The sequence below is a fragment of the Chiloscyllium punctatum genome, chromosome 30 (assembly GCF_047496795.1).
Source record: "Chiloscyllium punctatum isolate Juve2018m chromosome 30, sChiPun1.3, whole genome shotgun sequence".
NCBI lineage: Eukaryota > Metazoa > Chordata > Chondrichthyes > Orectolobiformes > Hemiscylliidae > Chiloscyllium > Chiloscyllium punctatum.
The window spans coordinates 9,317,262-9,342,261 of record NC_092768.1 but is presented as its reverse complement, the minus strand read 5'-3'; the positions used below and the strand labels follow the sequence as shown (position 1 = coordinate 9,342,261).

Genomic DNA, 25,000 nt, shown 5'->3' with positions numbered 1-25,000 from the left:
CTGGGTGGGTTACTCTTCGAAGGGTCGGTGTGGAGCTGTTGGGCCGAAGGGCCTGTTTCCCACACCGTAGGGAATCTAATCTAAATCTCCACTGAACCCGATCCGAAACTTCCACATCCTTCCTATAATGCGGTGACCAGAACTGTACGCAACAGTCCAAGTGCGGCCGCACCAGAGTTTCATACAGCCGCAGCATGGCCTCATGGTTCCAAGAGTCAATCTCTCCACCAGCGAAGGCTAGCGCACCATATGCCTTCTTAAAAACCCTGAATAGAGTGTTGTGGGAGAGGCAGGGATCCCAGGGCATCGTCTCAGGGTAAGGAGTCACACATTTCACACAGAGGTGAGGGGGAATTTCCTCTCTCAGAGGGGAGTGAATCTGTGGATATCTTTACTGGGTCATTGAGTCTATTCAAGGCTGTGACTGACAGATTTTTTTTTAACTCAGGAAGGGAATCAAGGGTTGTGGGGAAAAGGCAGGGAAGTGGCTGATCATACAGTCTCAGTTTCCCATTCCGGATTTCTCTCCGTTCCCCCCTTGGTCACTTTAGTCTCAAGGGACACATCTGGCTGCCTCTTGATTGTATCTAGCAAACTGCAGCCCCCCCCCCCACCCCACCCCCCCCCCTACCCCCGCCACGCCCCCCACCATCCTCCTGTGGGAGAGAGAAACACACAGGTTCACCAACTCTCTGAGTGAAGAGATTCTTCCCCATCTCCGTCCTGAATCAGTTGCCCTTCATTCTGAGACTGTGACCTTGCCTCCCCCCCCCCCCCCCCCCACCCCCCCCACCCCTCCCCTCATCGCAGGCTTCCGCGTCATCGGGAACGTCCTTCCCGCATCTAGCCTGTCCGGTCCCGTCAGGGTTTTCGACGTTTCTACGAGACTCCCCCCACATTATTCGGAATTCCGGTGAGTAAAAATCCCGGCCGAACCCAGTCTTTCCTTGCGTACCTGTCCCGCGGAACCTGGAACCGTCGCTGGACTCTCAGCCTCCTCCATCGCCAAACCTTTACCACCGATGCCTCACTTCCCCCCTTTGGGACCCTCCAACCCCGGGGCATCAATGTGGACTTCACCGGTTTCCCCATCTCTCCCACCCCCACCCCCACCGCCTTATCCCAGTCCCAACTTTCCAACTCGGCACCGCCCTCTTGACCTGTCCATCGTCCTTCCATTTATCCGCTCCACCCCCCTCCCCACCCCCCCCCCCCCATCCTTCATCTTCCTATCACATTGCCAGCTACCGTCCCCCCCTCAACCCCACAGCCCCCCTCCCATTTATCTCTCAGCTCCCCCCCGCCCCAGCCCACAAGTCTCATCCCCGGATGAAGGGCTTATGCCCGAAACGTTGACTCTCCCACTCCTCGGGTGCTGCCTGACCCTGCTGTGCTTTTCCAGTGCCTCACTCTCGACGCTGGACTTGCTCAGTAGCAACAGTGCCCATCCTCAGGGCAGGAGACCCGTAACTGCACCAAGGTGGGGCCTCACCATGGCCCTGTGTAACTGCAGCGAGAAGCCAATGGCCAACCCCGCCCCTAGTGGCAACACCAAGGGCAACGGCTCAAAAGGCCGCACCAAAAAGGAAACGCCGAAATCCCAGAACGGGCACCTGGCTCCCAAAGGGAAGAAGCAAGAATGGGGAGAGCAGCTTGGAGGCCGGGGAGGATCTGAAATCACGGGGTGGGGGGTGTGAGGGGGACGCCATCTGGCTGAGATGGTGAGTTTCCCCCCACCACCCCACCCCATCCCCCTCGGGAGAGTGTGACAGACAGGAGGCGGATAGGTGGGCGCGAGTCGCGACGAGCTCGAGACGTGGTAACGGGAGGGGGAGGGGGGGTGGCATTGACCGTCGTCGAACCCGGGGTAACTCCGGAAGGAAACGTGGAAAACCGGGAATCCGATCCCGTGTGCCTTCGTGATTTCTCCTCTCTCTCTCTCACTCTCTCTCTCTCTCTCTCGCCCCCTCACCCCCAGGCGAGGGCAGGATCGCAAGTTCACAAGTCAGACGGGGGCCGGGGGGAAATCCCGCGCAGTGACGAGGGAGGACAGACACGGAGGGGGGAGGGGGAGGTGGGTGGTGGGGACGGCGGAGGTCAGGGGCTGGGAGGTGAGGCGTGGGGGAATGTCTATACTCCTGGCAATCCCCCACCTCCCTTGGCCATCAAGGATATATCTACCTCTGCCTTCAAAGACAATGTAGAGGTTTCCATAGTCCAAGTGTTCTTAAAAGACAAAATTGGGTTGGCCTTCGGTCCTACCCCTGACACGCACCCCGCTCTCTGTGTGAGAACATTGCCCATTTTGTATCTCTTTCCCCACTCACCTGAAGCCTCTGCCCTCTAGTTTTAGACTCCCTTACCTGGAGTAGGCCTTATCTCTGCCTCCCAAGGTTTCACAAACCTCTATGTAAGTCACCCCTCAAGTCTCCTATGCTGCAGGTGTAAATACGTCCCAGCCTCCCTCTACAGCTCAAACACCTCTCCAAATGTTTTTCAATAACCAAATCGATTCTGACTAATAGGTAGCCCTTTACAGAGCGTTACGTGGAAAATGTCCAGCCCGTTCGGTCCATCTACTCTGTGCTGGCCCCTGCTCCTCATTAACAAATCCTTCTGTTCCCGCCTCCCTCATGGAAAATCACAGTTTCCCTTTGAATGGATTGACACGATCCTCCAGACGGCCTGCACATTAGGACATCAGAATGGATCAGATTCCCTACAGTGTGGAAACAGGCCCTTCAGCCCAACAAGTCCGCACTGACCCTCCGAAGAGTAACCCGCCCCAACCCTATATTTGCCCCTGCCTCATGCACCTAACACAATTTAGCACGGCCAATTCGCCCTAACCTGCACCATCTTCGGACTGTGGGAGGAAACCGGAGCACCCGGAGGAAACCCACGCAGACACGGGGAGAGAATGTGCAAACTCCACACAGTCTGTCGCCCGAGGCTGGGATCGAACCTGGGTCCCTGGTGCTGTGAGGCGGCAGTGCTAACCACTGAGCCACCGTGCCGTATTCTTGACCCTGTCCTTTTTAGGTCATTTCGCCCGGATTCCCGATCCGAGTTATCCCGACCTCTCGGCATCATGGTAACCCCACAAAGCTACAAAGACACTGGAGAAGCCCCTGACAACCCTCAAGGACCCAGTACCTACAACCAGAAAAACTAATGTCATTTACAAAACACCCTGCAAGGACGGTGACAAACAGTACATGGGACAGACAGGCAGGAAACTAGCCATCAGGGTATACGAACACCAACTCGCCACCAAAAGATATCACCCACTATCACTAATATCCTTACACACAGACAAAGAGGGACGCTAGTTTACCTGGGATAACGCATCCATCCTGGGATAGAGACACTCACAGGAATTCCTAGAGGCCTGGCATTCAGACCGGAACTCCATCAATAAATTGGAGAATTACATTGTACTTTGCTCAAAAACTGCATGAATCCGTGTAAGATTCTGTAAACCTGTTTTTTGGATGAGAATCAGTCTGACCGTTGGGGCACAGACAGTCTCACACAGGGCACCTCACACCTTCAATACATTCTCCAGGCCGACATGACACCAATTGTTCACTTGAGAATGTAACTTTTAAAAAAGTTTTGCGCTTTACAAATGAAAGAGCTGAAACCAGCATGGTCATTCTAAAAGATGAGAGACTTCACAAACCATCCAGGTCTTTTTCAATGTATAGTTCCAGTTACATCACACTGTAACCTTTAGCGACAAATTCTGTGTCTTACAATCTTATTCTCCACAATCACCAAAATAAACCTTTCGGGCTATAACCTGTGTGATTTTTAACTCCGTCAATAAACCCATCAATTTGGACTCCATTTACCAACCTCTGAGGAACAGAACCCTAAATGATATCACCAACCACAACAGGCCGAGACAGGTCAGTGGAAAGTGGGTCACCAACACCAGCGCTTCACCAGAGGCTCACTGATGACGTTACCGAGCATGGTGGCGAAACGTCTGAGGACAACCCTTCCAGCTCAGCCAGCAAACCTGGAATTATCAATGATAATCTTATATTTGTGCCCCCTAGATTTGGTATTCCCTCACTCACCTCCGCTTCCCTCCCAAGTCTGTTCTCAAACCCCGACAGAGACCGCACTCACTACGACCCCCTACCTTCCCAACTCACTCCCACTCCCCAACTGCCCCCCGGACCACCTCCCAGTCATGGAGACGTACAGGCAACGGGAAACAGACCCTTCGGCCCGACTCCTCCATGCCGACCAGGTATCCTAACCTGATCGAGTTCCATTTGTCAGCACATCATTTTAAACCCTTCCTGTTCATTTGCACAGCTCCGGTGAGCTGTCTTTACTTTGACACACCATCACCCTGAGAATAAAGGCCATGAACATAAATAGCAAACAAATCTGCAGCACATTATATAGGAGGGTGCAATGTTGTCACGTGTTGCAGAGGGATTGGAACATGGAGGGAGGGGTATGTTTCTACACTTGTACAGGCCATTGGTGAGACCACATCCAGAATGGTGTGCAAAACTACCTTCGTCCTTCCTAACCCAGGACGTCAATTGGAAGGCAATCATTCCAGCAACACAGGCTGAAGGACGCCATGAGGGATCCCTTGAAGGTCCGAATACAGAATTTGTCGACAGGCTGGTTAAGAAGGTGTTTAACATGTTTGCTTTCATTGCTCGGTCCTTTGAGTGGAGGAGTTGGGAACATCACGTCGATTGCTGAGGTCACCTTTGGAATACGGTGCCCCATTCCGTTATAGGAAGGATGTTATTAAACTGGAGAGGGATCAGAAGTGGTTTACCAGGATGTTACCGCGAACAGGGGGCTTTGGGTTATAAGGAGAGGCTGGGACTTTTTTTCCTTGGGAGTGTAGGAGTTGAGAGGTGACCTTACAGAGGTTTATAAAAATCATGAGGGATGTGGATAAGGTGCGTGGAAGGTGGCTTTTCCCTAGGGGAGGCGATTTCAAGACCAGGGGTCAAAGTTCGGAGTTGAGAGGAGAAAGCTTTAAAAAAGGACAAGAGGGGGGCAACTTTTTTTTTACGCAGAGCGTGGTTTGTGTATGAGGAATGAGCTTCCACAGGAAGTGGTGGATGGGGGGTCCAATTACAACCTTTAAAGGACATCTGGGTAAGTACACAAACAGGAAACGGTTTGGAGGGATATGGGCCAGGAGCAGGCAGGTGGGACTCGTTTAGTTTGGGATTATGGTCAGCATGGACTGGTTGGACCGAACGGCCTGCATCTGTGCTGTATGAATATGGGGTGAGGGCCCCAGTCAGATCACCATTATCGTGTTGGACGGTATAGCTGGTCTGAGGGGCCTGTTCATAGCTCTTCCCCCATCGGAACATTTCCGTTCCTCTGACCCAGCCTCACATTTTACCGCACTATACTCCACCTGCCAAATCCTTGCAAACCCCCAACCCCGCCTTACCCAGCTCACTTTGCAGACGTTGAACCCAATTTGCCTTCCTCTCCGTTTCTGTAACATCAGCAGATTTGTTTTGCATGTACTCAGCAGCGTCAACCAGGTCAATAAATACACAGGACACAGAATAAACTGCCCCCAGCTCCCTGGAACGTCTTCCTGGGGTTTGCTAGACGGTCACTTTTTGGCTCCTTCTTCAACATCGGCAACACCTTTTCAGATTTGCCCCTGAGGTATGGACATCACTGACCATGCCAGTCACAATTGCCCTCAAGAAAGTGGCAGTGTTGTATTAACCAGTATATAGGAAAAGGTTTTGGCTGTTAGATAAATATAGAGTTAGGGAGAATCATAGAGATGTACAGCACGGAAACAGACCCTTCGGTCCAACCCGTCCATGCCGACCCAGATATCCCAACCCAATCTAGTCCCACCTGCCAGCACCTGGCCCATATCCCTCCAAATCCTTCCTATTCATATACCCATCCAAATGCCTCTTAAATGTTGTAATTGTACCAGCCTCCACCACATCCTCTGGCAGCTCATTCCATACACGTACCACCCTCTGTGTGAAAAAGTTGCCCCTTAGGTCTCTTTTATATCTTTCCCCTCTCACCCTAAACCTATGCCCTCTAGTGCTGGACTCCCTGACTCCAGGGAAAAGACTTTGCCTATTTACCCTCTCCATGCCCCTCATAATTGTATAAACCTCGATAAGGTCACCCCTCAGCCTCTGACGCTCCAGGGAAAACAGCCCCAGCCTGTTCAGCCTCTCAAACCCAGCAAGGTTCTTGTAAATCTTTTCTGAACCCTTTCAAGTTTCACGACAAACTTCCTATAGGAGGGAGATCGGAACTGAAAGCAGTATCCCAAAAGTGGCCTAACCAATCTGATAAACTGAACGGGAATGTGTTTGCTTTTGGAGGACACAGTGCCAGGACTTCAGTAGAGTACTTCACCCGAAATGATTTTGAACGGAAAGAGTGGATTGTAGTCAGTTTTTCCATCCACCAAATGATCATGAGTGAAACATTTTCACTGGACTTTCGCATAATAGATAGGCAACATTATTGTGGAGTGCAGAATTAATAGGGGTTGACAGGGTTGTCAGGGAGACATACGGTGTGTTAGCTTTTATTGGTAGAGGGATCGAGTTTCGGAGCCATGAGGTCATGCTGCAGCTGTACAAAACTCTGGTGAGGCCACACTGGTCACTGCATTACAGGAAGGACATGGAAGCTTTGGAAAGGGTGCAGAGGAGATTTACTAGGATGTTGTCTGGTATGGTGGGGAGGTCTTACGGGGAAAGGCTGAGGGACTTGAGGCTGTTTTCGTTGGAGAGAAGGTTGAGAGGTGACTTAATTGTGATATATAAGATAATCGGAGGGTTAGACTGGGTGGACAGGGAGGGTCTTTTACCTCAGATGGTGATGGCTAGCACGAGGGGTCATAGCTTTAAATTGAGGGGTGATAGATATAGGAGAGACGTCAGAGGTAGTTTCTTTACTCAGAGAGTAGTAAGGGTGTGGAATACCCTGCCTGCAACAGTAGTAGACTCACCGACATTAAGGGCATTTAAATGGACATTGGATAGGTATATGGACAAGGTAGTGTAGGTTAGATGGGCTTCACAGATTGGCACAACATCGAGGGCTAAAGGGCCTGTATCATGCTAGGATATTCTATGTTCTAATTAAAATAGTGTTACTATGGCACAAGACTAAGGACTGAGCAAATACATATGTCATTTCAAAGTTCCACTGTCAGTGCCAATGGGCACAACTGGAACTGGATTACTCTTCACCATGTATACATTATTTTCCGCATGCCTTTCACTGAGTTAACGCCATTGGAGACAAATTATTCTGGTGACCAGATACAATCACGGTGCCATCTGGAACTCCTCCAGCTGATAGGTGGGAGACTCATTCACAGACAGGGAGTCCCGGGATTCCGAACAGTGTCTCCGTGAAGGAACAGTCACACAGGAGCGATATCTTTTATCAATGGCTCCCAAAAACATGATCCATCCATTAAACTGACAGCCACACTGACAAAGGGATTTCCTTAACGCCTAACTAGTTCATTCAAATTGAACACTAGTTTTTTTTCTCTTTCAAATTAATTGACAAGAGCAAACATCACCCTGATGTAGCTGTCGCCAGAGTGGTCAAAGTTCACGATTTCCCTTGCACAATCACAGTGTCACGAGACAGTTTCTATCCTCACTCCTCTCGGGTAAAAACTGAAGACTTAAGTTTAACGAGTCACATCCTTTTCTTCAGAATATGATCTACTACATTTTTCCCGATAGAGTAGATATGGAACTTATACAGCCTTAAACTAAATATTCCATTTGCAAGAAATTTGTTACCTCAGTTATTTTAAGATGTGGTTATATACTGCATGGAAACAGACCCTTCCCTCTATCTAGTCAATGCTGACCATAATCATAGAGTCCTGACCGTATAGAAACAGGCCATTTGGCCCAACAAGTCCACACCGACCCTCCGAAGAGTATCCCACCCAGATCCATTCCCCCTACCCCATTACTCGACATTTACCCCCGACTAATGCAACTAACCTGCACACACCTGAACACTATGGGACAATTTAGCACGGCCAATCCACCCTAACCTGCACACACCTGAACACTATGGGACAATTTAGCATGGCCAATCCACCCTAACCTACACATCCCTGAACACTATGGGACAATTTAGCATGGCCAATCCACCCTAACCTACACATTCCTGAACACTATGGGACAATTGAACACGGCCAATCCACCCTAACCTACACATCCCTGAACACTATGGGACAATGTAGCACGGCCAATCCACCCTAACCTACACACCCCTGAACACTATGGGACAATTTAGCACAGCCAATCCACCCTAACCTACACATCCCTGAACACTATGGGACAATTTAGCACAGCCAATCCACCCTAACCTACACATCCCTGAACACTATGGGACAATGTAGCACAGCCAATCCACCCTAACCTACACATCCCTGAACACTATGGGACAATTTAGCACGGCCAATCCACCCTAACCTACACATCCCTGAACACTATGGGACAATTTAGCACGGCCAATCCACCCTAACCTACACATCCCTGAACACTATGGGACAATTTAGCACGGCCAATCCACCCTAACCTACACATCCCTGAACACTATGGGACAATTTAGCACGGCCAATCCACCCTAACCTACACATCCCTGAACACTATGGGGTAATTTAGCATGGCCAATCCACCCTAACCTACACATCCCTGAACACTATGGGGTAATTTAGCACGGCCAATCCACCCTAACCTACACATCCCTGAACACTATGGGACAATTTAGCACGGCCAATCCACCCTAACCTACACATCCCTGAACACTATGGGACAATTTAGCACGGCCAATCCACCCTAACCGACACATCCCTGAACACTATGGGGTAATTTAGCACGGCCAATCCACCCTAACCTACACATCCCTGAACACTATGGGGTAATTTAGCACGGCCAATCCACCCTAACCTACACATCCCTGAACACTATGGGGTAATTTAGCACGGCCAATCCACCCTAACCTACACATCCCTGAACACTATGGGACAATTTAGCACGGCCAATCCACCCTAACCTACACATCCCTGAATACTATGGGACAATTTAGCACGGCCAATCCACCCTAACCTACACATCCCTGAACACTATGGGGTAATTTAGCACGGCCAATCCACCCTAACCTACACATCCCTGAACACTATGGGACAATTTAGCACGGCCAATCCACCCTAACGTACACATCCCTGAACACTATGGGACAATGTAGCACAGCCAATCCACCCTAACCTACACATCCCTGAACACTATGGGACAATTTAGCACGGCCAATCCACCCTAACCTACACATCCCTGAATACTATGGGACAATGTAGCACGGCCAATCCACCCAAACCTACACACCCCTGAACACTATGGGACAATTTAGCACGGCCAATCCACCCTAACCTACACATCCCTGAACACTATGGGACAATTTAGCACGGCCAATCCACCCTAACCTACACATCCCTGAACACTATGGGACAATTTAGCACGGCCAATCCACCCTAACCTACACATCCCTGAACACTATGGGACAATGTAGCACGGCCAATCCACCCTAACCAACACATCCCTGAACACTATGGGACAATGTAGCACGGCCAATCCACCCTAACCTACACATTTTTGGACTCTGGAAGGAAATCCACACAGACACAGGGAAAGTTTGCCAACTCCACACAGACGGGGTGGAATCGAGCCCAGGTCCCTAGTGCTGTGAGGCAGCAGTGCTAACCACTGAGCCATCGTCCTAAACTAAACTAATCCCACTGGCATGCCTCTGGACCATACCCATCCAAACCTTTCCTGTGCATGTACTCATCCGAATGGTTTATAAACGTTATGACTGTAACTGCATCCACCACTTCCTCTGGCAGTTCACTCCACACACACACACACTCACACACGAACCACTCTCTGTGTAAAAACAACTGCTTCTCGTGTCCTTTTTAAATCTTTCTCTTCTCAAGTTTAAAATATACCCCTTTGTTTTGAACTCACCCACCCAGGGAAAAGACCCTTGTCGTTCACATTATCCATACTCCTCACGATTTTATATACCTCTCTAAGGTCACCCCTCAGCCTCTGATGCTCCAGTCAAAAAATGTCCCAGTTTTTCCAGTCAATTTTTATATTTTAAACCCTCCATTCCCGGCAACATCCTGGTAAACCTCTTCTGAACCCTCTCCAGCTTAATAATATCCATCCCATAACAGGGCAACCAGAAACGAACACAGCATTCCAGAAGATGTCTCACCAGCCTCCTGTACAACCTCAACATGACACCCCAACTCCTACACTCAAAGGTCTGAGCAATGAAGGCAAAGATGTTAAACGCCTTCTTAACCACCCTGTCTACCTGTGATGCAAATTTCCAAGAATTACATACCTGAACCCCTAGGTCTCTCTGTTCTACAACACTACCCAGGGCTCTACCACGAATTGTCTGAGGTTTAGAATTTTTTTTTAACTAAAATGCAGCACCTCCTGTGTCTCCAAATCAAACTCCGCCTGCAACCCCTCAGACCTAATTGACCAAGATCCCCTTGCAATGTTCAATAACCTCCTGCGCTGTCCACTACACCACCAACTTTGGTGTCACCCGCAAACTTACTAACCATGTTCTCATCCAAATCATTTATATGAATGACGAACAAAGGTGGACCCAACACTGACCCCTGTGGAATATCGCTGGTCACAGGCCTCCAGTCTGCAAAGCGGCCGTCTCTCTCCTACTGTCAAGCCAAGTTTGTGTCCAATTGGCAAGCTCACCCTGAATCCAAGTTGGCGATCTATTTTTAAAAAATCCCGAAAGAACTGCGAATGCTGTAATTCTCAAAACACAAACAGAAATTGCTGGAAAAACTCAGCGGGTCTGGCAGCGTTGGTGGAGAGCAGTTCTGAAGAAGGGTTCACTCTGATTTCTCTCCAGGTCTCCTGAGCTTTTCCAGCAATTTCTGTTTCATTTCATTCAGCCAAATATTATCGTGGTGACAAGTCGACAACATTACTCAGTCAAAACGTCCATTCTAACTGATCAAGAACTTAGTCGCCATCCAGGTTTGTTCAATATATTTGCATAAGTTATAGGACCCTTTGATTTTTCACAAGAAACTCTGTGTCCGACGTATTCTCTTTCCCTAGCTGCCTGTCAAAGGAATGGGAGTTCGAAAGCGAGCAGTTTCAAATAAACCGGTTGGACTATAACTCAGTGTCACATGATTTTTTGATTTGAGGTTTAAAGCAGTTCCCTCTACTCTGAGGCAAAATGTGACGCTGACTCCTGTAAACTCAGGCTCCCCCACCCATTCCCTCATTGGGCGGCACGGTGGTTAGCACCGCTGCCTCGCGGCACCAGGGTCCCAGGTTCGGTCCCAGCCTCGGGCGACTCTCTGCGTGGAGTTTGCACGTTCTCCCCCCCCCCCCCCCCACCGTCTCTGCGTGGGTTTCCTCCCAAAGTCCAAGGATGTGTAGGTCGGGTGGATTGGCCCATGCTAAACGTTACCCGTAGTGACCAGGCTGGTCGGATTAGCAATGGGAAAATTCAGCGTTACAGGAATTGGAGTGGGTATCGGCGGGATGCTCTTCAGAGGAGCAGGTGGGGACTCGATGGGCCAAATTGCCTACTTCCACACTGACTGGATTCTACAATAACGTCCTTAATGGCTCGCCCTTCCTGCGGTCGGCCTGTTTCCCTTCCCCCCCCCCCCCATCAGGCCCAGATTGATGCAACATCAGGGTCACCTTTGGCCTCAGAGCAGAGGGGGAGAGACCCACTCTGTCACTGCCACAGCAGCCCCCTTCACCAAGTCTCTGCTTCACTCACAGCAGTGACCTTCGGCCGATCCTGTGATGAAATCTTCCAGGGCATTTTGTTGACTTCGGGCGGTGGGGGGGTGGGGGGGGGAACGCTTGCCCACAAAAAGTCTTGAGACCACTTAGGCAGATCTCGAACAGTCGCGCCCCCAAACACTGGCCCCTGTGGGACTTGTCTCGTTTCCTGAAACTGTGCGAACTCTTTTGTTTCCTCTCAGTCAATCAATCCCCGATTAATGTCAATAATTCAACCACATCACCGTGGGGCACGACAACAAATGCCTTTGAAAACCAGGTATCCATTCACTGGTTCCCCTTGATGCTCGTTAAAACCTCGCTTCCCTCTGGCAATCCCACCTACGTTTATGGGTTCACTCTTGGAAATATAGCCGCCGGGAGGTGGGCGCTGACTGAAGATTATGTCGACTGCTCCTCCCTCATGTTAACGGGGTCCTGCTGACAAAGTGGGGAGACCTTGAACCGTCAGGGAAAATTCCAAATCCTTTCTGCTTTCCAGAGAGAAGACCCCCCCTCCCCCCCACCACAGCCTGTTCGGGCACCCCCCCCCTCCACCCCTACCCCCACTACGATGAACGTAACCCCCCTCAGGACCAGGCCAGGTTGACACAGTGGAGAAATAACATGACAGAAGTGGGCCTAGGCTTTAAGGGATATAGTTGGCACCCATCCCCACCAAAGGGAGCTGACTCCTGCAGTCACCGGGTCGCAGAAATGTACAGCATGGAAATGGACCCTTCGGTCCAACCCGACCATGCCAACCCGATGTTCCCACCCAATCTAGTCCCACCTGCCAACATATCCCTCCAAACCCTTCCTATTCATATACCCATCCAAATGCCTCTTAAATGTTGCAATTGTACCATCCTCCACCACTTCCTCTGGCAGCTCATTCCATATACCTACCCTCTGCGTGAAAAAGTTGCCCCTTAGGTCTCTTTTATACCTTTCTCCTCTCACCCTAAACCTATGCCCTCTAGTTCTAGACTCCCCCACCCCAGGGAAAAGACTTTGCCTATTTACCCTATCCATGCCCCTCATAATTTTATAAACCTCTATAAGGTCACCCCTCAGCCTCCGACGCTCCAGGGAAAACAGCCCCAGCCTGTTCAGCCTCTCCCTGTAGCTCAGATCCTCCAACCCTGGCAACATCCTTGTAAATCTTTTCCGAATCCTTTCAAGTTTCACAACATCTTTCCGATAGGAAGGAGACCAGAATTGCACACAATATTCCAACAGTGGCCTAACCAATGTCCTGTACAGCCGCAACATGACCTCCCAACTCCTGTACTCAATACTCTGACCAATAAAGGAAAACATACCAAACGCTGCCTTCACCATCCTGTCTACCTGTGACTCCACTTTCAAGGAGCTATGAACCTGCACTCCAAGGTCTCTTTGTTCAGTGACACTCCCTCGGTTAGGGTTGGGATTAAGGTTAGAGCTAGGGTGATGATTAGGGTTAGATTTGAGGTGGGGTTAGTTTTTGGTTTGGGATTGAGGGTTAGGGTAAGGTTTAAGGTTCGGGTTGTGTTTAGGGTGAGAGTTCGGGTTGAGTTTGGGGTTGGGGGTTCGGGTTGGGTTCGGGGTTCGGTTTGGGTTGGGGGTTAGGGTTCGGGGTTTGGGTTGGCTTTAGGATTCGGGGTTCAAGTTGGGTTTAGGTTTCGGGGTTTGGGTTGTGTTTAGGGTTAGAGTAGGGTTAGAGTTCGGGTTGGGTTTGGGGTTCGGGTTGGGTTTAGGGTTCGGGTTGGGTTTGGGGTTTGTGGTTCGGGTTTGGGTTGGGTTTAGGATTCGGGGTTTGGGTTGGCTTTGGGGTTCGGGATTCGGGTTGGGTTCGGGGTTTGGGTTAGGGTTCGGGTTGGGTTTAGGGCTCGGGGGTTGGGTTGGGTTCGGGGTTCGGGTTGGTTTAGGGTTCGGGTTGTGTTTAGGGTGAGAGTTCGGGTTGAGTTTGGGGTCCGGGGTTCAGGTTGGGTTTAGGGTTCAGTTTGGGTTGGGGGTTCGGGGCTCAGGTTGGGTTTGGGGTTCGGGGTTCGGGTTGGGTTTGAGGTTTGGGGTTCAGGTTGGGTTTGTGGTTCAGGTTGGGGTAGGGGTTCAGGGTTCGGGTTGGGTTTGGGGTTAGGATTAGGGTTGAGTTTGGGTTTCGGGATTCGGATTGGCTCTGGGGTTAGGGTTCGGATTTGGTTTGGGGTTTGGGGTTTGGGTTGGGTTTGAGGTTAGGGTTCAGGTTGGGTTTGAGGTTAGGGTTCAGGTTGGGTTTGAAGTTCAGGGTTTGGGTTGGGTTTGAGGTCTGTGTTGGGTTAGGGATTCAGGGTTTGTGTTGGGTTTGGGGCTAGAGTTCGGATTGGGTTTGGGGTTCGGGGTTTGGGTTGGGATTGGGGTTCGGGCTTCGGATTGGGTTTGGGGTTTGGGGTTCGGATTGGGTTTGGGGTTAGGGTTGGGTTTGGTGTTAGGGTTCGGGTTGGGTTTGGGGTTTGGGGTATGGATTGGGTTTGGGGTTAGTGTTCGGTTTGGGTTTGGGGTTTGGGTAGAGTTTGGGATTTGGGGTTTGGGTTGGGTTTGGGGTTAAGGTTTGGGTTGGGTTTGGGGTTCGGGTTGGGTTTGGGTTTGGGGTTTGGGTTCAGGTTGGGTTTGGGGTTTGGGTTGGGTTTGGAGTTTGGGTTTGGGGTTGGGTTTGGGTTCGGGTTGGGTTTGGGGTTTGGTTTGGGTTTAGGGTTTGGGGTTCGAGTTGGGTTGGGTTTAGGGTTCGGGGTTCGGGTTGGGTTTGGGGTTCGGGTTGGGATTGGGGTTCGGGGTTTGGATTGGGTTTGGGGTTAGGCTTCGGGTTGGGTTAGCGTTTGGGTTTGGAGTTGGGTTTGGGGTTTGGGGTTTGGTGTTCGGATTGCATTCGGGATTTGGGTTGGGTTTGGGGTTCGGGGTTTGGGTTGGATTTGGGGTTAGGGTTCGGACTTGGTTTGGGGTTCGGGGTTCGGGTTGGGTTTGGGGTTAGGGTTCAGGTTGGGTTTGAAGTTCAGGGTTCGGGTTGGGTTTGAGGTTTGTGTTGGGTTAGGGATTCGGGGTTTGTGTTGGGTTTGGGATTAGGGTTCGGATTGGGTTTGGGGTTCGTGGTTCGGGTTGGGTTTGGGGATCGGGGTTCGGGTTGGGTTTGGGGTTCGGGGTTCGGGTTGGGTTCGGGGTTAGGATTGGGTTTGGGGTTAGGCTTCGGATTGGGTTTGGGCTTGGGGTTCGGATTGGGTTTGGGGTTACGGGTGGGTTTGGGGTTAGGGTTCGGATTGGGTTTGGGGTTTGGGGTTCGGGTTGGGTTTGGGTTTGGTTTGAGTTTGGGATTCGGAGTTCGGGTTGTGTTTGGGGTTTGGGGTACGGATTGGGTTTGGAGTTTGGGATTTGGGGTTTGGGTTGTGTTTGGGGTTTGGGGTACGGATTGGGTTTGGGGTTTGGGTAGAGTTTGGGATTTGGGGTTTGGGTTGTGTTTGGGGTTAAGGTTCGGGTTGGGTTTGGAGTTTGGGGTTCAGGTTGGGTTTGGGGTTTGGGTTGGGTTCGGGGTTTGGGGTTCGGGTTGGGTTTGGGGTTCGGGTTCGGGTTGGGTTTGGGGTTTGGGTTTCAGGTTGGGTTTGGGTTTGGGTTGGGTTTGGGATTTGGGGTTCGAGTTGGGTTTGGGGATTGGGTTGGGTTTAGGGTTCGGGGTTCGGGTTGGGTTTGGGGTGAAGATTTGGGTTGGGCTTGGGGTTAGGGTTAGAGTTGGGTTAGAGTTTGGGTTGGGTTAGGGTTCGGGTTGGGTTTAGGGTTCGGGTTTCGGGTTGGGGTTAGGGTTTGTGTTGGGTTTGGGATTCGGGTTGGGTTGAGGGTTTGGGTTGGGTTGAGTTTGGGGTTCGGGGTTCGGGTTGGGTTTAGGGTTCGGGTTGAGTTTGGGTTCGGGGTTTGGGTTGAATTTGGGGTTCGGGGTTCGGGTTGGTGTTGGGGTTAAGGTTTGGGTTGAGTTTGGGGTTAGGGTTGGTTTAGGGTTCGGATTAGGTTTGGATTTTGGGTTGGGGTTAGGGTTCAGATTGGGTTTAGGGTTCGGGGCTCGGGTTGGGTTTAGGGTTGATTTAGGGTTTGGGTTGGGTTCAGTGTTCGGGTTTTGGGTTTAGGGTTTGGGTTGGGTTTGGGGTTCGAGTTGGGTTTAGGGTTTGGGTTCGGGTTGGGTTTGGGGTTCGGGTTGTGTTTAGGGTGAGAGTTCAGGTTGAGTTTGGGGTTCGGGGTTTGGGTTGGGTTTAGGGTTTTGGTTAGGTTGGGGGTTGGGGGTTCGGGTTGGGTTTGGGTTGGGTTTAGGGTTCGGGGTTCGAGTTGGGTTTGAGGTTCGTGGTTCGGGTTGGGTTTAGGGTTCGGGTTGAGTTTGGGGTTCGGGGTTTGGGTTGAATTTGGGATTCGGGGTTCGGGTTGGTGTTGGGGTTAAGGTTTGGGTTGAGTTTGGGGTTAGGGTTGGGTTAGGGTTTGGATTAGGTTTGGATTTTGGGTTGGGGTTAGGGTTCAGATTGGGTTTAGGGTTCGGGGTTCGGGTTGGGTTTAGGGTTGATTTAGGGTTCGGGTTGGGTTCAGTGTTCGGGTTTTGGGTTTGGGGTTTGGGTTGGGTTTGGGGTTCGAGTTGGGTTTAGGGGTTGGGTTGGATTTTGGGTTGGGTTGGGTTCAGGGTTGGGTTTAGTGTTCGGTTTAGGTTTAGAGCTCGGGTTGGGTTTAGGGTTGGGTTTAGGGTTCGGGTTTAGGGTTGGGTTTAGGGTTCGGGTTTAGGGTTGGGTTTAGGGTTGGGTTTTGGGTTCGGTTTGGGTTTAGGGTTGGGTTTAGGGTTCGGTTGAGTTCAGGGTTCGGGTTGGGTTTAGGATTCGGTTTGGGTTTCGGGTTGTGTTTAGAGTTCGGGTTTCAGGTTGGGTTTAGGGTTCGGGTTTCGGGTTGGGGTTAGGGTTTGGGTTGGGTTTGGGATTCGGGTTGGGTTTAGGGTTCGGGTTTCGGGTTGGGGTTAGGGTTTGGGTTTCGGGTTGGGGTTAGGGTTTGGGTTTAGGGTTCGGGTTCGGGTTAGGGTTTGTGTTCGGGTTGGCTTTAGGGTTCGGGTTCGGGTTAGGGTTCGGGTTCGGGTTGGGTTTAGGGTTTGGGTTCGGGTTAGGGTTTGGGTTTTGGGTTGGGTTTAGGGTTCGGGTTTCAGGTTGGGTTTAGGGTTCGGGTTTCGGGTTGGGTTTAGGGTTCGGGTTTCGGGTTAGGGTTTGTGTTCGGGTTGGCTTTAGGGTTCGGGTTCGGGTTAGGGTTTGGGTTTTGGGTTGGGTTTAGGGTTCGGGTTTCGGGTTGGGTTTAGGGTTCGGGTTTCGGGTTGGGTTTAGGGTTCGGGTTCGGGTTGGGTTTAGGGTTTGGGTTTCGGGTTGGGTTTAGGGTTCGGGTTCGGGTTGGGTTTAGGGTTTGGGTTCGGGTTAGGGTTTGGGTTTCGGGTTGGGTTTAGGGTTCGGGTTTCGGGTTGGGTTTAGGGTTCGGGTTTCGGGTTAGGGTACGGCTTTGGGGATTTGTGGTTTGAGAGCTTTTAGTGTTTGCCTGTCAGCCTTTCGAACCTGTGATTCCTGACCTCTCATTCCCCTCCCCTTCCTTCTTCCCATTCAAAACTCTTCCCATTGATCCAAACGGAGTCACTCCCTCCATTCCCCAACGGCCAATCCTTCCCAAAGGGCCAACTGAACCCTTTCAGGGAATCCTGACCCCACTCGGGTCTCCCGAGTGGGGGGAAGAGTCCAGGACCGGGGGGCTGATAAGTCCCCGTGCCCTGATGGTCTACATCCCAGGGTACTGAAGGAGGTGGCTCTAGAAATCGTGGATGCGTTGGTGATTATTTTCCAGAGTTCGATAGATTCGGGGTCGGTTCCTGAGGATTGGAGGGTGGCTAATGTTATACCACTTTTTAAGAAAGGTGGGAGAGAGAAAGCAGGAAATTATAGACCAGTTAGTCTGACCTCAGTGGTGGGAAAGATGCTGGAGTCAATTATAAAGGACGAAATTACGACACATCTGGATAGTAGTAACAGGATAGGACAGAGTCAGCATGGATTTATGAAGGGGAAATCATGCTTGACTAATCTGGAATTTCTTGAGGATGTAACTCTGAAGATGGACGAGGGAGATCCAGTGGATGTAGTGTACCTGGACTTTCAGAGAGCTTTTGATAAAGTCCCACATAGGAGGTTAGTGAGCAAAATTAGGGCGCATGGTATTGGGGGCAAAGTACTAACTTGGATTGAAAATTGGTTGGCTGATAGGAAACAAAGAGTAGTGATTAACGGCTCCATTTCGGAATGTCAGGCAGTGATCAGTGGGGTACCACAGGGATCAGTGCTGGGACCGCAGCTTTTTACAATATATATTAATGATATAGAAGATGGTATTAGTAATAACATTAGTAAATTTGCTGATGATACTGAGCTGGGTGGCAGGGTGAAATGTGATGAGGATGTTAGGAGATTACAGGGTGACCTGGTCAAGTTAGGTGAGTGGGCAGATGCATGGCAGATGCAGTTTAATGTGGATAAATGTATGGTTATCCACTTTGGTGGCAAGAACAGGAAGGCAGATTACTACCTAAATGGAATCAATTTAGGTAAAGGGGCAGTACAGAGAGATCTTGGTGTTCTTGTACACCAGTCAATGAAGGTAAGCATTCAGGTACAGCAGGTAGTGAAGAAGGCTAATAGCATACTGGCTTTCATAACAAGAGGGATTGAGTATAGAAGCAAAGAGGTTCTTCTGCATCTGAACAGGGCCCTGGTGAGACCACACCTGGAGTACTGTGTACAGTTCTGGTCTCCAAATTTGAGGAAAGACATTCTGGCTATTGAGGGAGTGCAGCGTAGGTTCACGAGGTCAATTCCTGGAATGGCGGAATTACCTTACTCTGAAAGACTGAAGCGACTGGGCTTGTGTACCCTTGAGTTTAGAAGACTGAGAGGGGATCTGATTGAGACATATAAGATTATGAAAGGATTGGACACTCTGGAGGCAGGAAACATGTTTCCGCTGATGGGGGAGTGCCGAACCAGAGGACACAGCTTAAAAATACGGGGTAGACCATTTAGGACAGAGATGAGGAGAAACTTCTTCACCCAGAGAGTGGTAGCTGTGTGGAATGCTCTGCCCCAGAGGGCAGTGGAGGCCCAGTCTCTGGATTCATTTAAGAAAGAATTGGATAGAGCTCTTAAAGATAGTGGAGTCAAGGGTTATGGAGATAAGGCTGGAACAGGATACTGATTGGGAATGATCAGCCATGATCATATTGAATGGCGGTGCAGGCTCGAAGGGCAGAATGACCTACTCCTGCACCTATTGTCTATTGTCTATTGGCATCATCTCAGGGTAAGAGCTCACTACCATTCGGACAGAGATGGAAAGGAGTTCCTTCCCTCAGAAGGGAGTGAATCCGTGGAATTCTGTACCACAGTCGGCCCAGAATCATTAAGGGTTATGGGGAAAAGGCAGGAAATTGGGGGGTTATCAGGTCATCCATAGTCTTACGGAATGGTGGAGCAAGCTGGATGGGCTGAATGGCCTCTTCCTGTTCCTTTGTCTTGTGGGGTCTGAGCAACCAGGCACTGTCCCTCACAGGGGCTGCCTGTTTACCCCCCCCACCACTGCACCCCACCCCCCCCCTCCCCCTTCGGTCGAGTTGGTCTTTGATGCTGCCTGTACCTGATGGCTTAAGATGATGTTGTACAGTTCATCATCTGGCCCCTTCGTTCCCGTCGACATCTGCACTTGATACATTGCTTTATATACTGGAGCCTCCTCTCCTTCTGCTGGGATCTCCTCTCGCTCTCCTGGAGCCACCTCTCCTTCTGCCTGGATCTCCTGCAGCTCTCCTGGATCCACCTCTCCTTCTGCTGGGATCTCCTGCCGCTCTGCTGGAGCCTCCTCCCCTTCTGCTGGGATCTCCTGCCGCTCTGCTGGGGCCTGGCCTCCCTCTGTGGGAAGCCGTTCTCTCCCCACTGGATTCTGCTCGTGCTCTGCTGGCTGCTCCTCTGCCTCTGTGGGACTCTCTCTGCCCTCTGCTGGAGTCTCCTCTCTCTCTGCTGGAGCTGCTGGCGGAGACACTGCGCTCTGTGTCTGAGACACCATGCATCCTAAGGGAGCCAGGTATTCGACAGGACCTGTAGGGAACGGTGCGCAGAGTGCCACTGTTGGAGACTCCTCAAAATCCGCTCGCTGGTCATTGAGTCGGCGGCTCTGGGAGCAGGCAATGAGGTCAAAGAATTCCTCGGTTTGTAGGGAGGACATGGAGGCAAAGAAAGCTACACAGAGGGGGAGCAGAAATTGGAAATCAGCACACCTCTCAGTTTAACGTCACCTCTGCAGCTTCCAAAGAAAACATGCGCTAACACACACAAATATGTGCTAACACACACAATCACGCGCTAACACACACACACAAACATGTGCTAACACTCACACAAACATGCGCTAACACACACACACAAACATGCGCAAACAATCACACAAACATGCGCTAACACACACACACAAACATGCGCTAACTCTCAAACAAACATGTGCTAATACACACACAAACATGCGCTAACTCTCAAACAAACATGCACGAACACACACACAAACATGCACTAACACACACAAATATGTGCTAACACACACAATCACGCGCTAACAAACAAACGCAAACATGTGCTAACACTCACACAATCACACGCTAACACACTCACACAAACACGTGCTAACACACACAGACAAACACGTACTAACACACACACAAACGTGCTAACACACACACAAACATGTGATAACACACACACAAACATGTGCTAGCACACACACAAACATGCGCTAACTCTCAAACAAACATGTGCTAACACACACACAAACATGTGCTAACTCTCAAACAAACATGTGCTAACACACACACAAACATGCGCTAACTCTCAAACAAACATGTGCTAACACACACACAAACATGTGCTAACTCTCAAACAAACATGTGCTAACACACACACAAACATGCGCTAACACACACACAAACATGCGCTAACACTCACACAAATATGTGCTAACACACACACAAACATGTGCGAACACACACACAAACATGTGCTAAAACACACACAAACATGTGCTAAAACACACACAAACATGCGGTAACACACACACAAACATGTGCTAACGCTCACACAAACATGTGCTAACACTCACACAAACATGTGCTAACACACACACAAACATGCGCTAACACTCACACAAATATGTGCTAACACACACACAAACATGCGCTAACAATCACACAAACATGCGCTAACACTCACACAAATATGTGCTAACACACACACAAACATGCATGAACACACACACAAACATGCGCTAACACATACACAAACATGCATGTACACACACACAAACATGCGCTAACACTCAAACTAACATGTGCTAACACTCAAACTAACATGTGCTAACATACACACAAACATGCACGAACACACACACAAACATGCGCTAACACACACAATCACGTGCTAACACACACACAAACATGTGCTAACACACACACAAACATGCGCTAACACACACACAAACATGCGCTAACACACACAATCACGCGCTAACACACACACAAACATGTGCTAACACACACACAAACATGTGCTAACACACACACAAACATGTGCTAACACTCACAAAATCATGCGCTAACACACACAGACAAACACGCGCTAACACACACACAAACATGTGCTAACACACACAAAACACATGCTAACACACAATCACGCGCTAGCACACATTCACACAAACACGTACTAACACACACAAATACATGTTACACACAATCACGCGCTAACACACATACACAAACATGTGCTAACACACACAATCACGTGCTAACACACACACAAACATGTGCTAACACACACACAAACATGCGCTAACACACATACAAACATGCGCTAACACACACAATCACGCGCTAACACACACACAAACATGTGCTAACACACACACAAACATGTGCTAACACACACACAAACATGTGCTAACACTCACAAAATCATGTGCTAACACACACAGACAAACACGCACTAATACACACACAAACATGTGCTAACACACAAAAACACATGCTAACACACAATCACGCGCTAGCACACACACACAAACACGTACTAACACACACAAATACATGTTACACACAATCACGCGCTAACACACATACACAAACATGTGCTAACACACACACAATCACACGCTAACACACACACAAACATGCACGAACACACACACAAACATCTGCTAACACACACACAAACACATGCTAACACACACACAAACACATGCTAACACACACAATCACACGATAACACACACACATATGCGCTAACACACACACAAACATGCACGAACACACACACAAACATGCGCAAACACACACACAACCATGTGCTAACACACACACAAACACATGCTAACACACACAGACAAACACGTGCTAACACACACCCAAACACGTGCTAACACACACCCAATCACGTGCTAACACACACACACAAACATGCGCTAACACACACACAAACACGTGCTAACACACACAATCACGCGCTAACACACACAATCACTCTCTAACACACACACACAAACATGCGTGAACACACACATAAACATGTGCTAACACACACAAACACATGCTAACACATACAATCATGCTCTAACACACACACAAACATGTGCTAACACACACACAAACACATGCTAACACACACAATCACGCTCTAATCCCACACTCACACAAACACGTGCGAACAAACACACAAACATGCACAAACACACACACGCAAATGCGCTAACATTCACACACACAAACACAGGCTGACACATGCTCACTCACATACACACACACATACACATGTGCTCTCACACATATGCACACAATGTGCATTTTACGTGTGTCCACAGACAAGCACAGGCCTGCTTAACATTAAAGATGGTCAATTATGGTATTGTCACATCAGTGACAGCACTGGGTTAGAGTAAAGCTCCCTCTACACTGTCCCCATCAAACACTCCCAGGACAGGGTCAGCACGGGGGTTAGATACAGAGTAAAGCTCCCTCTACACTGTCCCCATCAAACACTCCCAGGACAGGGACAGCACGGGGTTAGATACAGAGTAAAGCTCCATCTACACTATCCCCCCATCAAACACTCCCAGGACAGGGTCAGCACGGGGTTAGATACAGAGTAAAGCTCTCTCTACACTGTCCCCATCAAACACTTCCAGGACAGGGACAGCACGGGGTTAGATACAGAGTAAAGCTCCCTCTACACTGTCCCCATCAAACACTCCCAGGACAGGGGCACCACAGGGTTAGATACAGAGTAAGGCTCCCTCTACACTGTCCCCCATCAAACACTCCCAGGACAGGAACAGCACAGGGTTAGATACAGAGTAAAGCTCTCTCTACACTGTCCCCATCAAACCCTCTCAGGACAGGGGCACCACAGGGTTAGATACAGAGTAAAGCTCCCTCTACACTGTCCCCCATCAAACACTCCCAGGGACAGGGACAGCACGGGGTTAGATACAGAGTAAAGCTCCCTCTACACTGTCCCCCATCAAACACTCCCAGGGACAGGGACAGCACGGGGTTAGATACAGAGTAAAGCTCTCTCTACACTGTCCCCATCAAACACTCCCAGGACAGGGACAGCACGGGGTTAGATACAGAGTAAAGCTCCCTCTACACTGTCCCCATCAAACACTCCCAGGATAGGGACAGCACGGGGTTAGATACAGAGTAAAGCTCCCTCTATACTGTCCCCATCAAACACTCCCAGGACAGGGACAGCACAGGTTTAGATACAGAGTAAAGCTCCATCTACACTGTCCCCCATCAAACACTCCCAGGACAGGGACAGTACGGGGTTAGATACAGAGTAAAGCTCCCTGTGCAGTTTGAGGTGTCCCACGTGAGCAGGTTTCCTCCCAGGTGCTGTCCCACTGCCGTCCTGGAGGGAGATGGACAGGAGGGTGGGATCAAATCGAGACTAGTGTCAGACTGGGAATAATACTCGATGTCGGGCTGATAGTGACCAATAGGAGTGCCGAGAGAGTTTCCCAACACCCTTACGATTCTCTCGGTCCAGCGGCGATGAGGGTAATGAGCGATAAGGCCTGCGATCTCTGCTCCTCCTGAAGGAGCACCTCTGGTCATTGAGGCGTCTGCTCTGGACCTCCCAGACCAGGTCAAAAAACCCCTCCCTCTCACTGAAATCTGGGGTCAGCCTCTTCACCTGCAGAGGGAGGGAGAGAGAGAGGGAGAGGGGGAGAGGGAGAGAGAGGGAGGGTGAGAGAGGGAGGGTGAGAGAGGGAGGGTGAGAGAGGGAGGGTGAGAGGGAGGGAGTGGGAGGGAGAGAGAGGGAGGGAGAGAGAGGGAGGGAGTGAGAGGGAGGGTGAGAGTGGGAGGGAGAGGGAGAGAAAGAGAGAGGGAGAGGGGGAGGGAGAGAGAGAGGGAGAGAGTGGGAGGGAGAGGGAGAGAGAGAGGGAGGGAGAGGGAGTGAGAGGGAGAGAGAGAGAGGGAGAGAGAGGGGGAGAGAGGGGGAGAGAGGGGGAGAGAGAGAGAGAGGAGAGAGGGGGGAGAGGGGGGAGAGAGAGGGGGAGAGAGAGGGAGGGCGAGAGAGGGAGAGAGAGAGGGAGAGAGAGAGGGAGAGAGAGGGAGAGAGAGAGTGAGAGACAGAGAGAGAGAAAGGAGTGAGAGAAAGAGAGAGAAAGAGAGAGATAGAGAGGGAGAGAGAGGGAGGGAGAGAGGGAGAGAGAGGGAGGGAGAGAGGGAGAGAGAGCGGGAGGGAGAGGGAGAGAGAGGGAGGGAGAGAGGGAGAGAGAGGGAAATTGAGAGGGAGAGAGTGAGGGAGAGAGAGCGAGAGAAAGAGGGAGGGAGAGGGAAAGAGATAGGGAGAGAGAGGGAAAGAGAGAAGGAGAGAGAGAGAGGGAGAGAGAGGGAGAGAGAGGGAGAGAGAGGGAATGAGAGAGGGAGAGAGGGAGGGAGAGAGGGAGAGAGGGAGAGAGGGAGAGAGGGAGGAAGGGAGGAAGGGAGAAAGAGGGAGAGGGAGAGAGAGGGA

The 25,000-nt window shown here is 50.4% G+C and overlaps 1 protein-coding gene across 1 annotated transcript in view; it reads right to left on the bottom strand.

Annotated features, from left to right (window-relative positions):
• Window positions 1–24,181, bottom strand: part of LOC140455078 (uncharacterized) — a gene marked incomplete at both ends in the record, with an annotated part of 26,147 nt that extends 1,966 nt beyond the window's left edge. The window contains 2 exons of the mRNA XM_072549743.1: window positions 19,578–20,176; window positions 24,013–24,181. Of these exons, the coding sequence (XP_072405844.1) occupies window positions 19,578–20,176; window positions 24,013–24,181 (768 nt within the window). The remainder of the gene's footprint in view (window positions 1–19,577; window positions 20,177–24,012) is intronic.
• Between the last annotated feature and the right edge of the window lie 819 nt (window positions 24,182–25,000).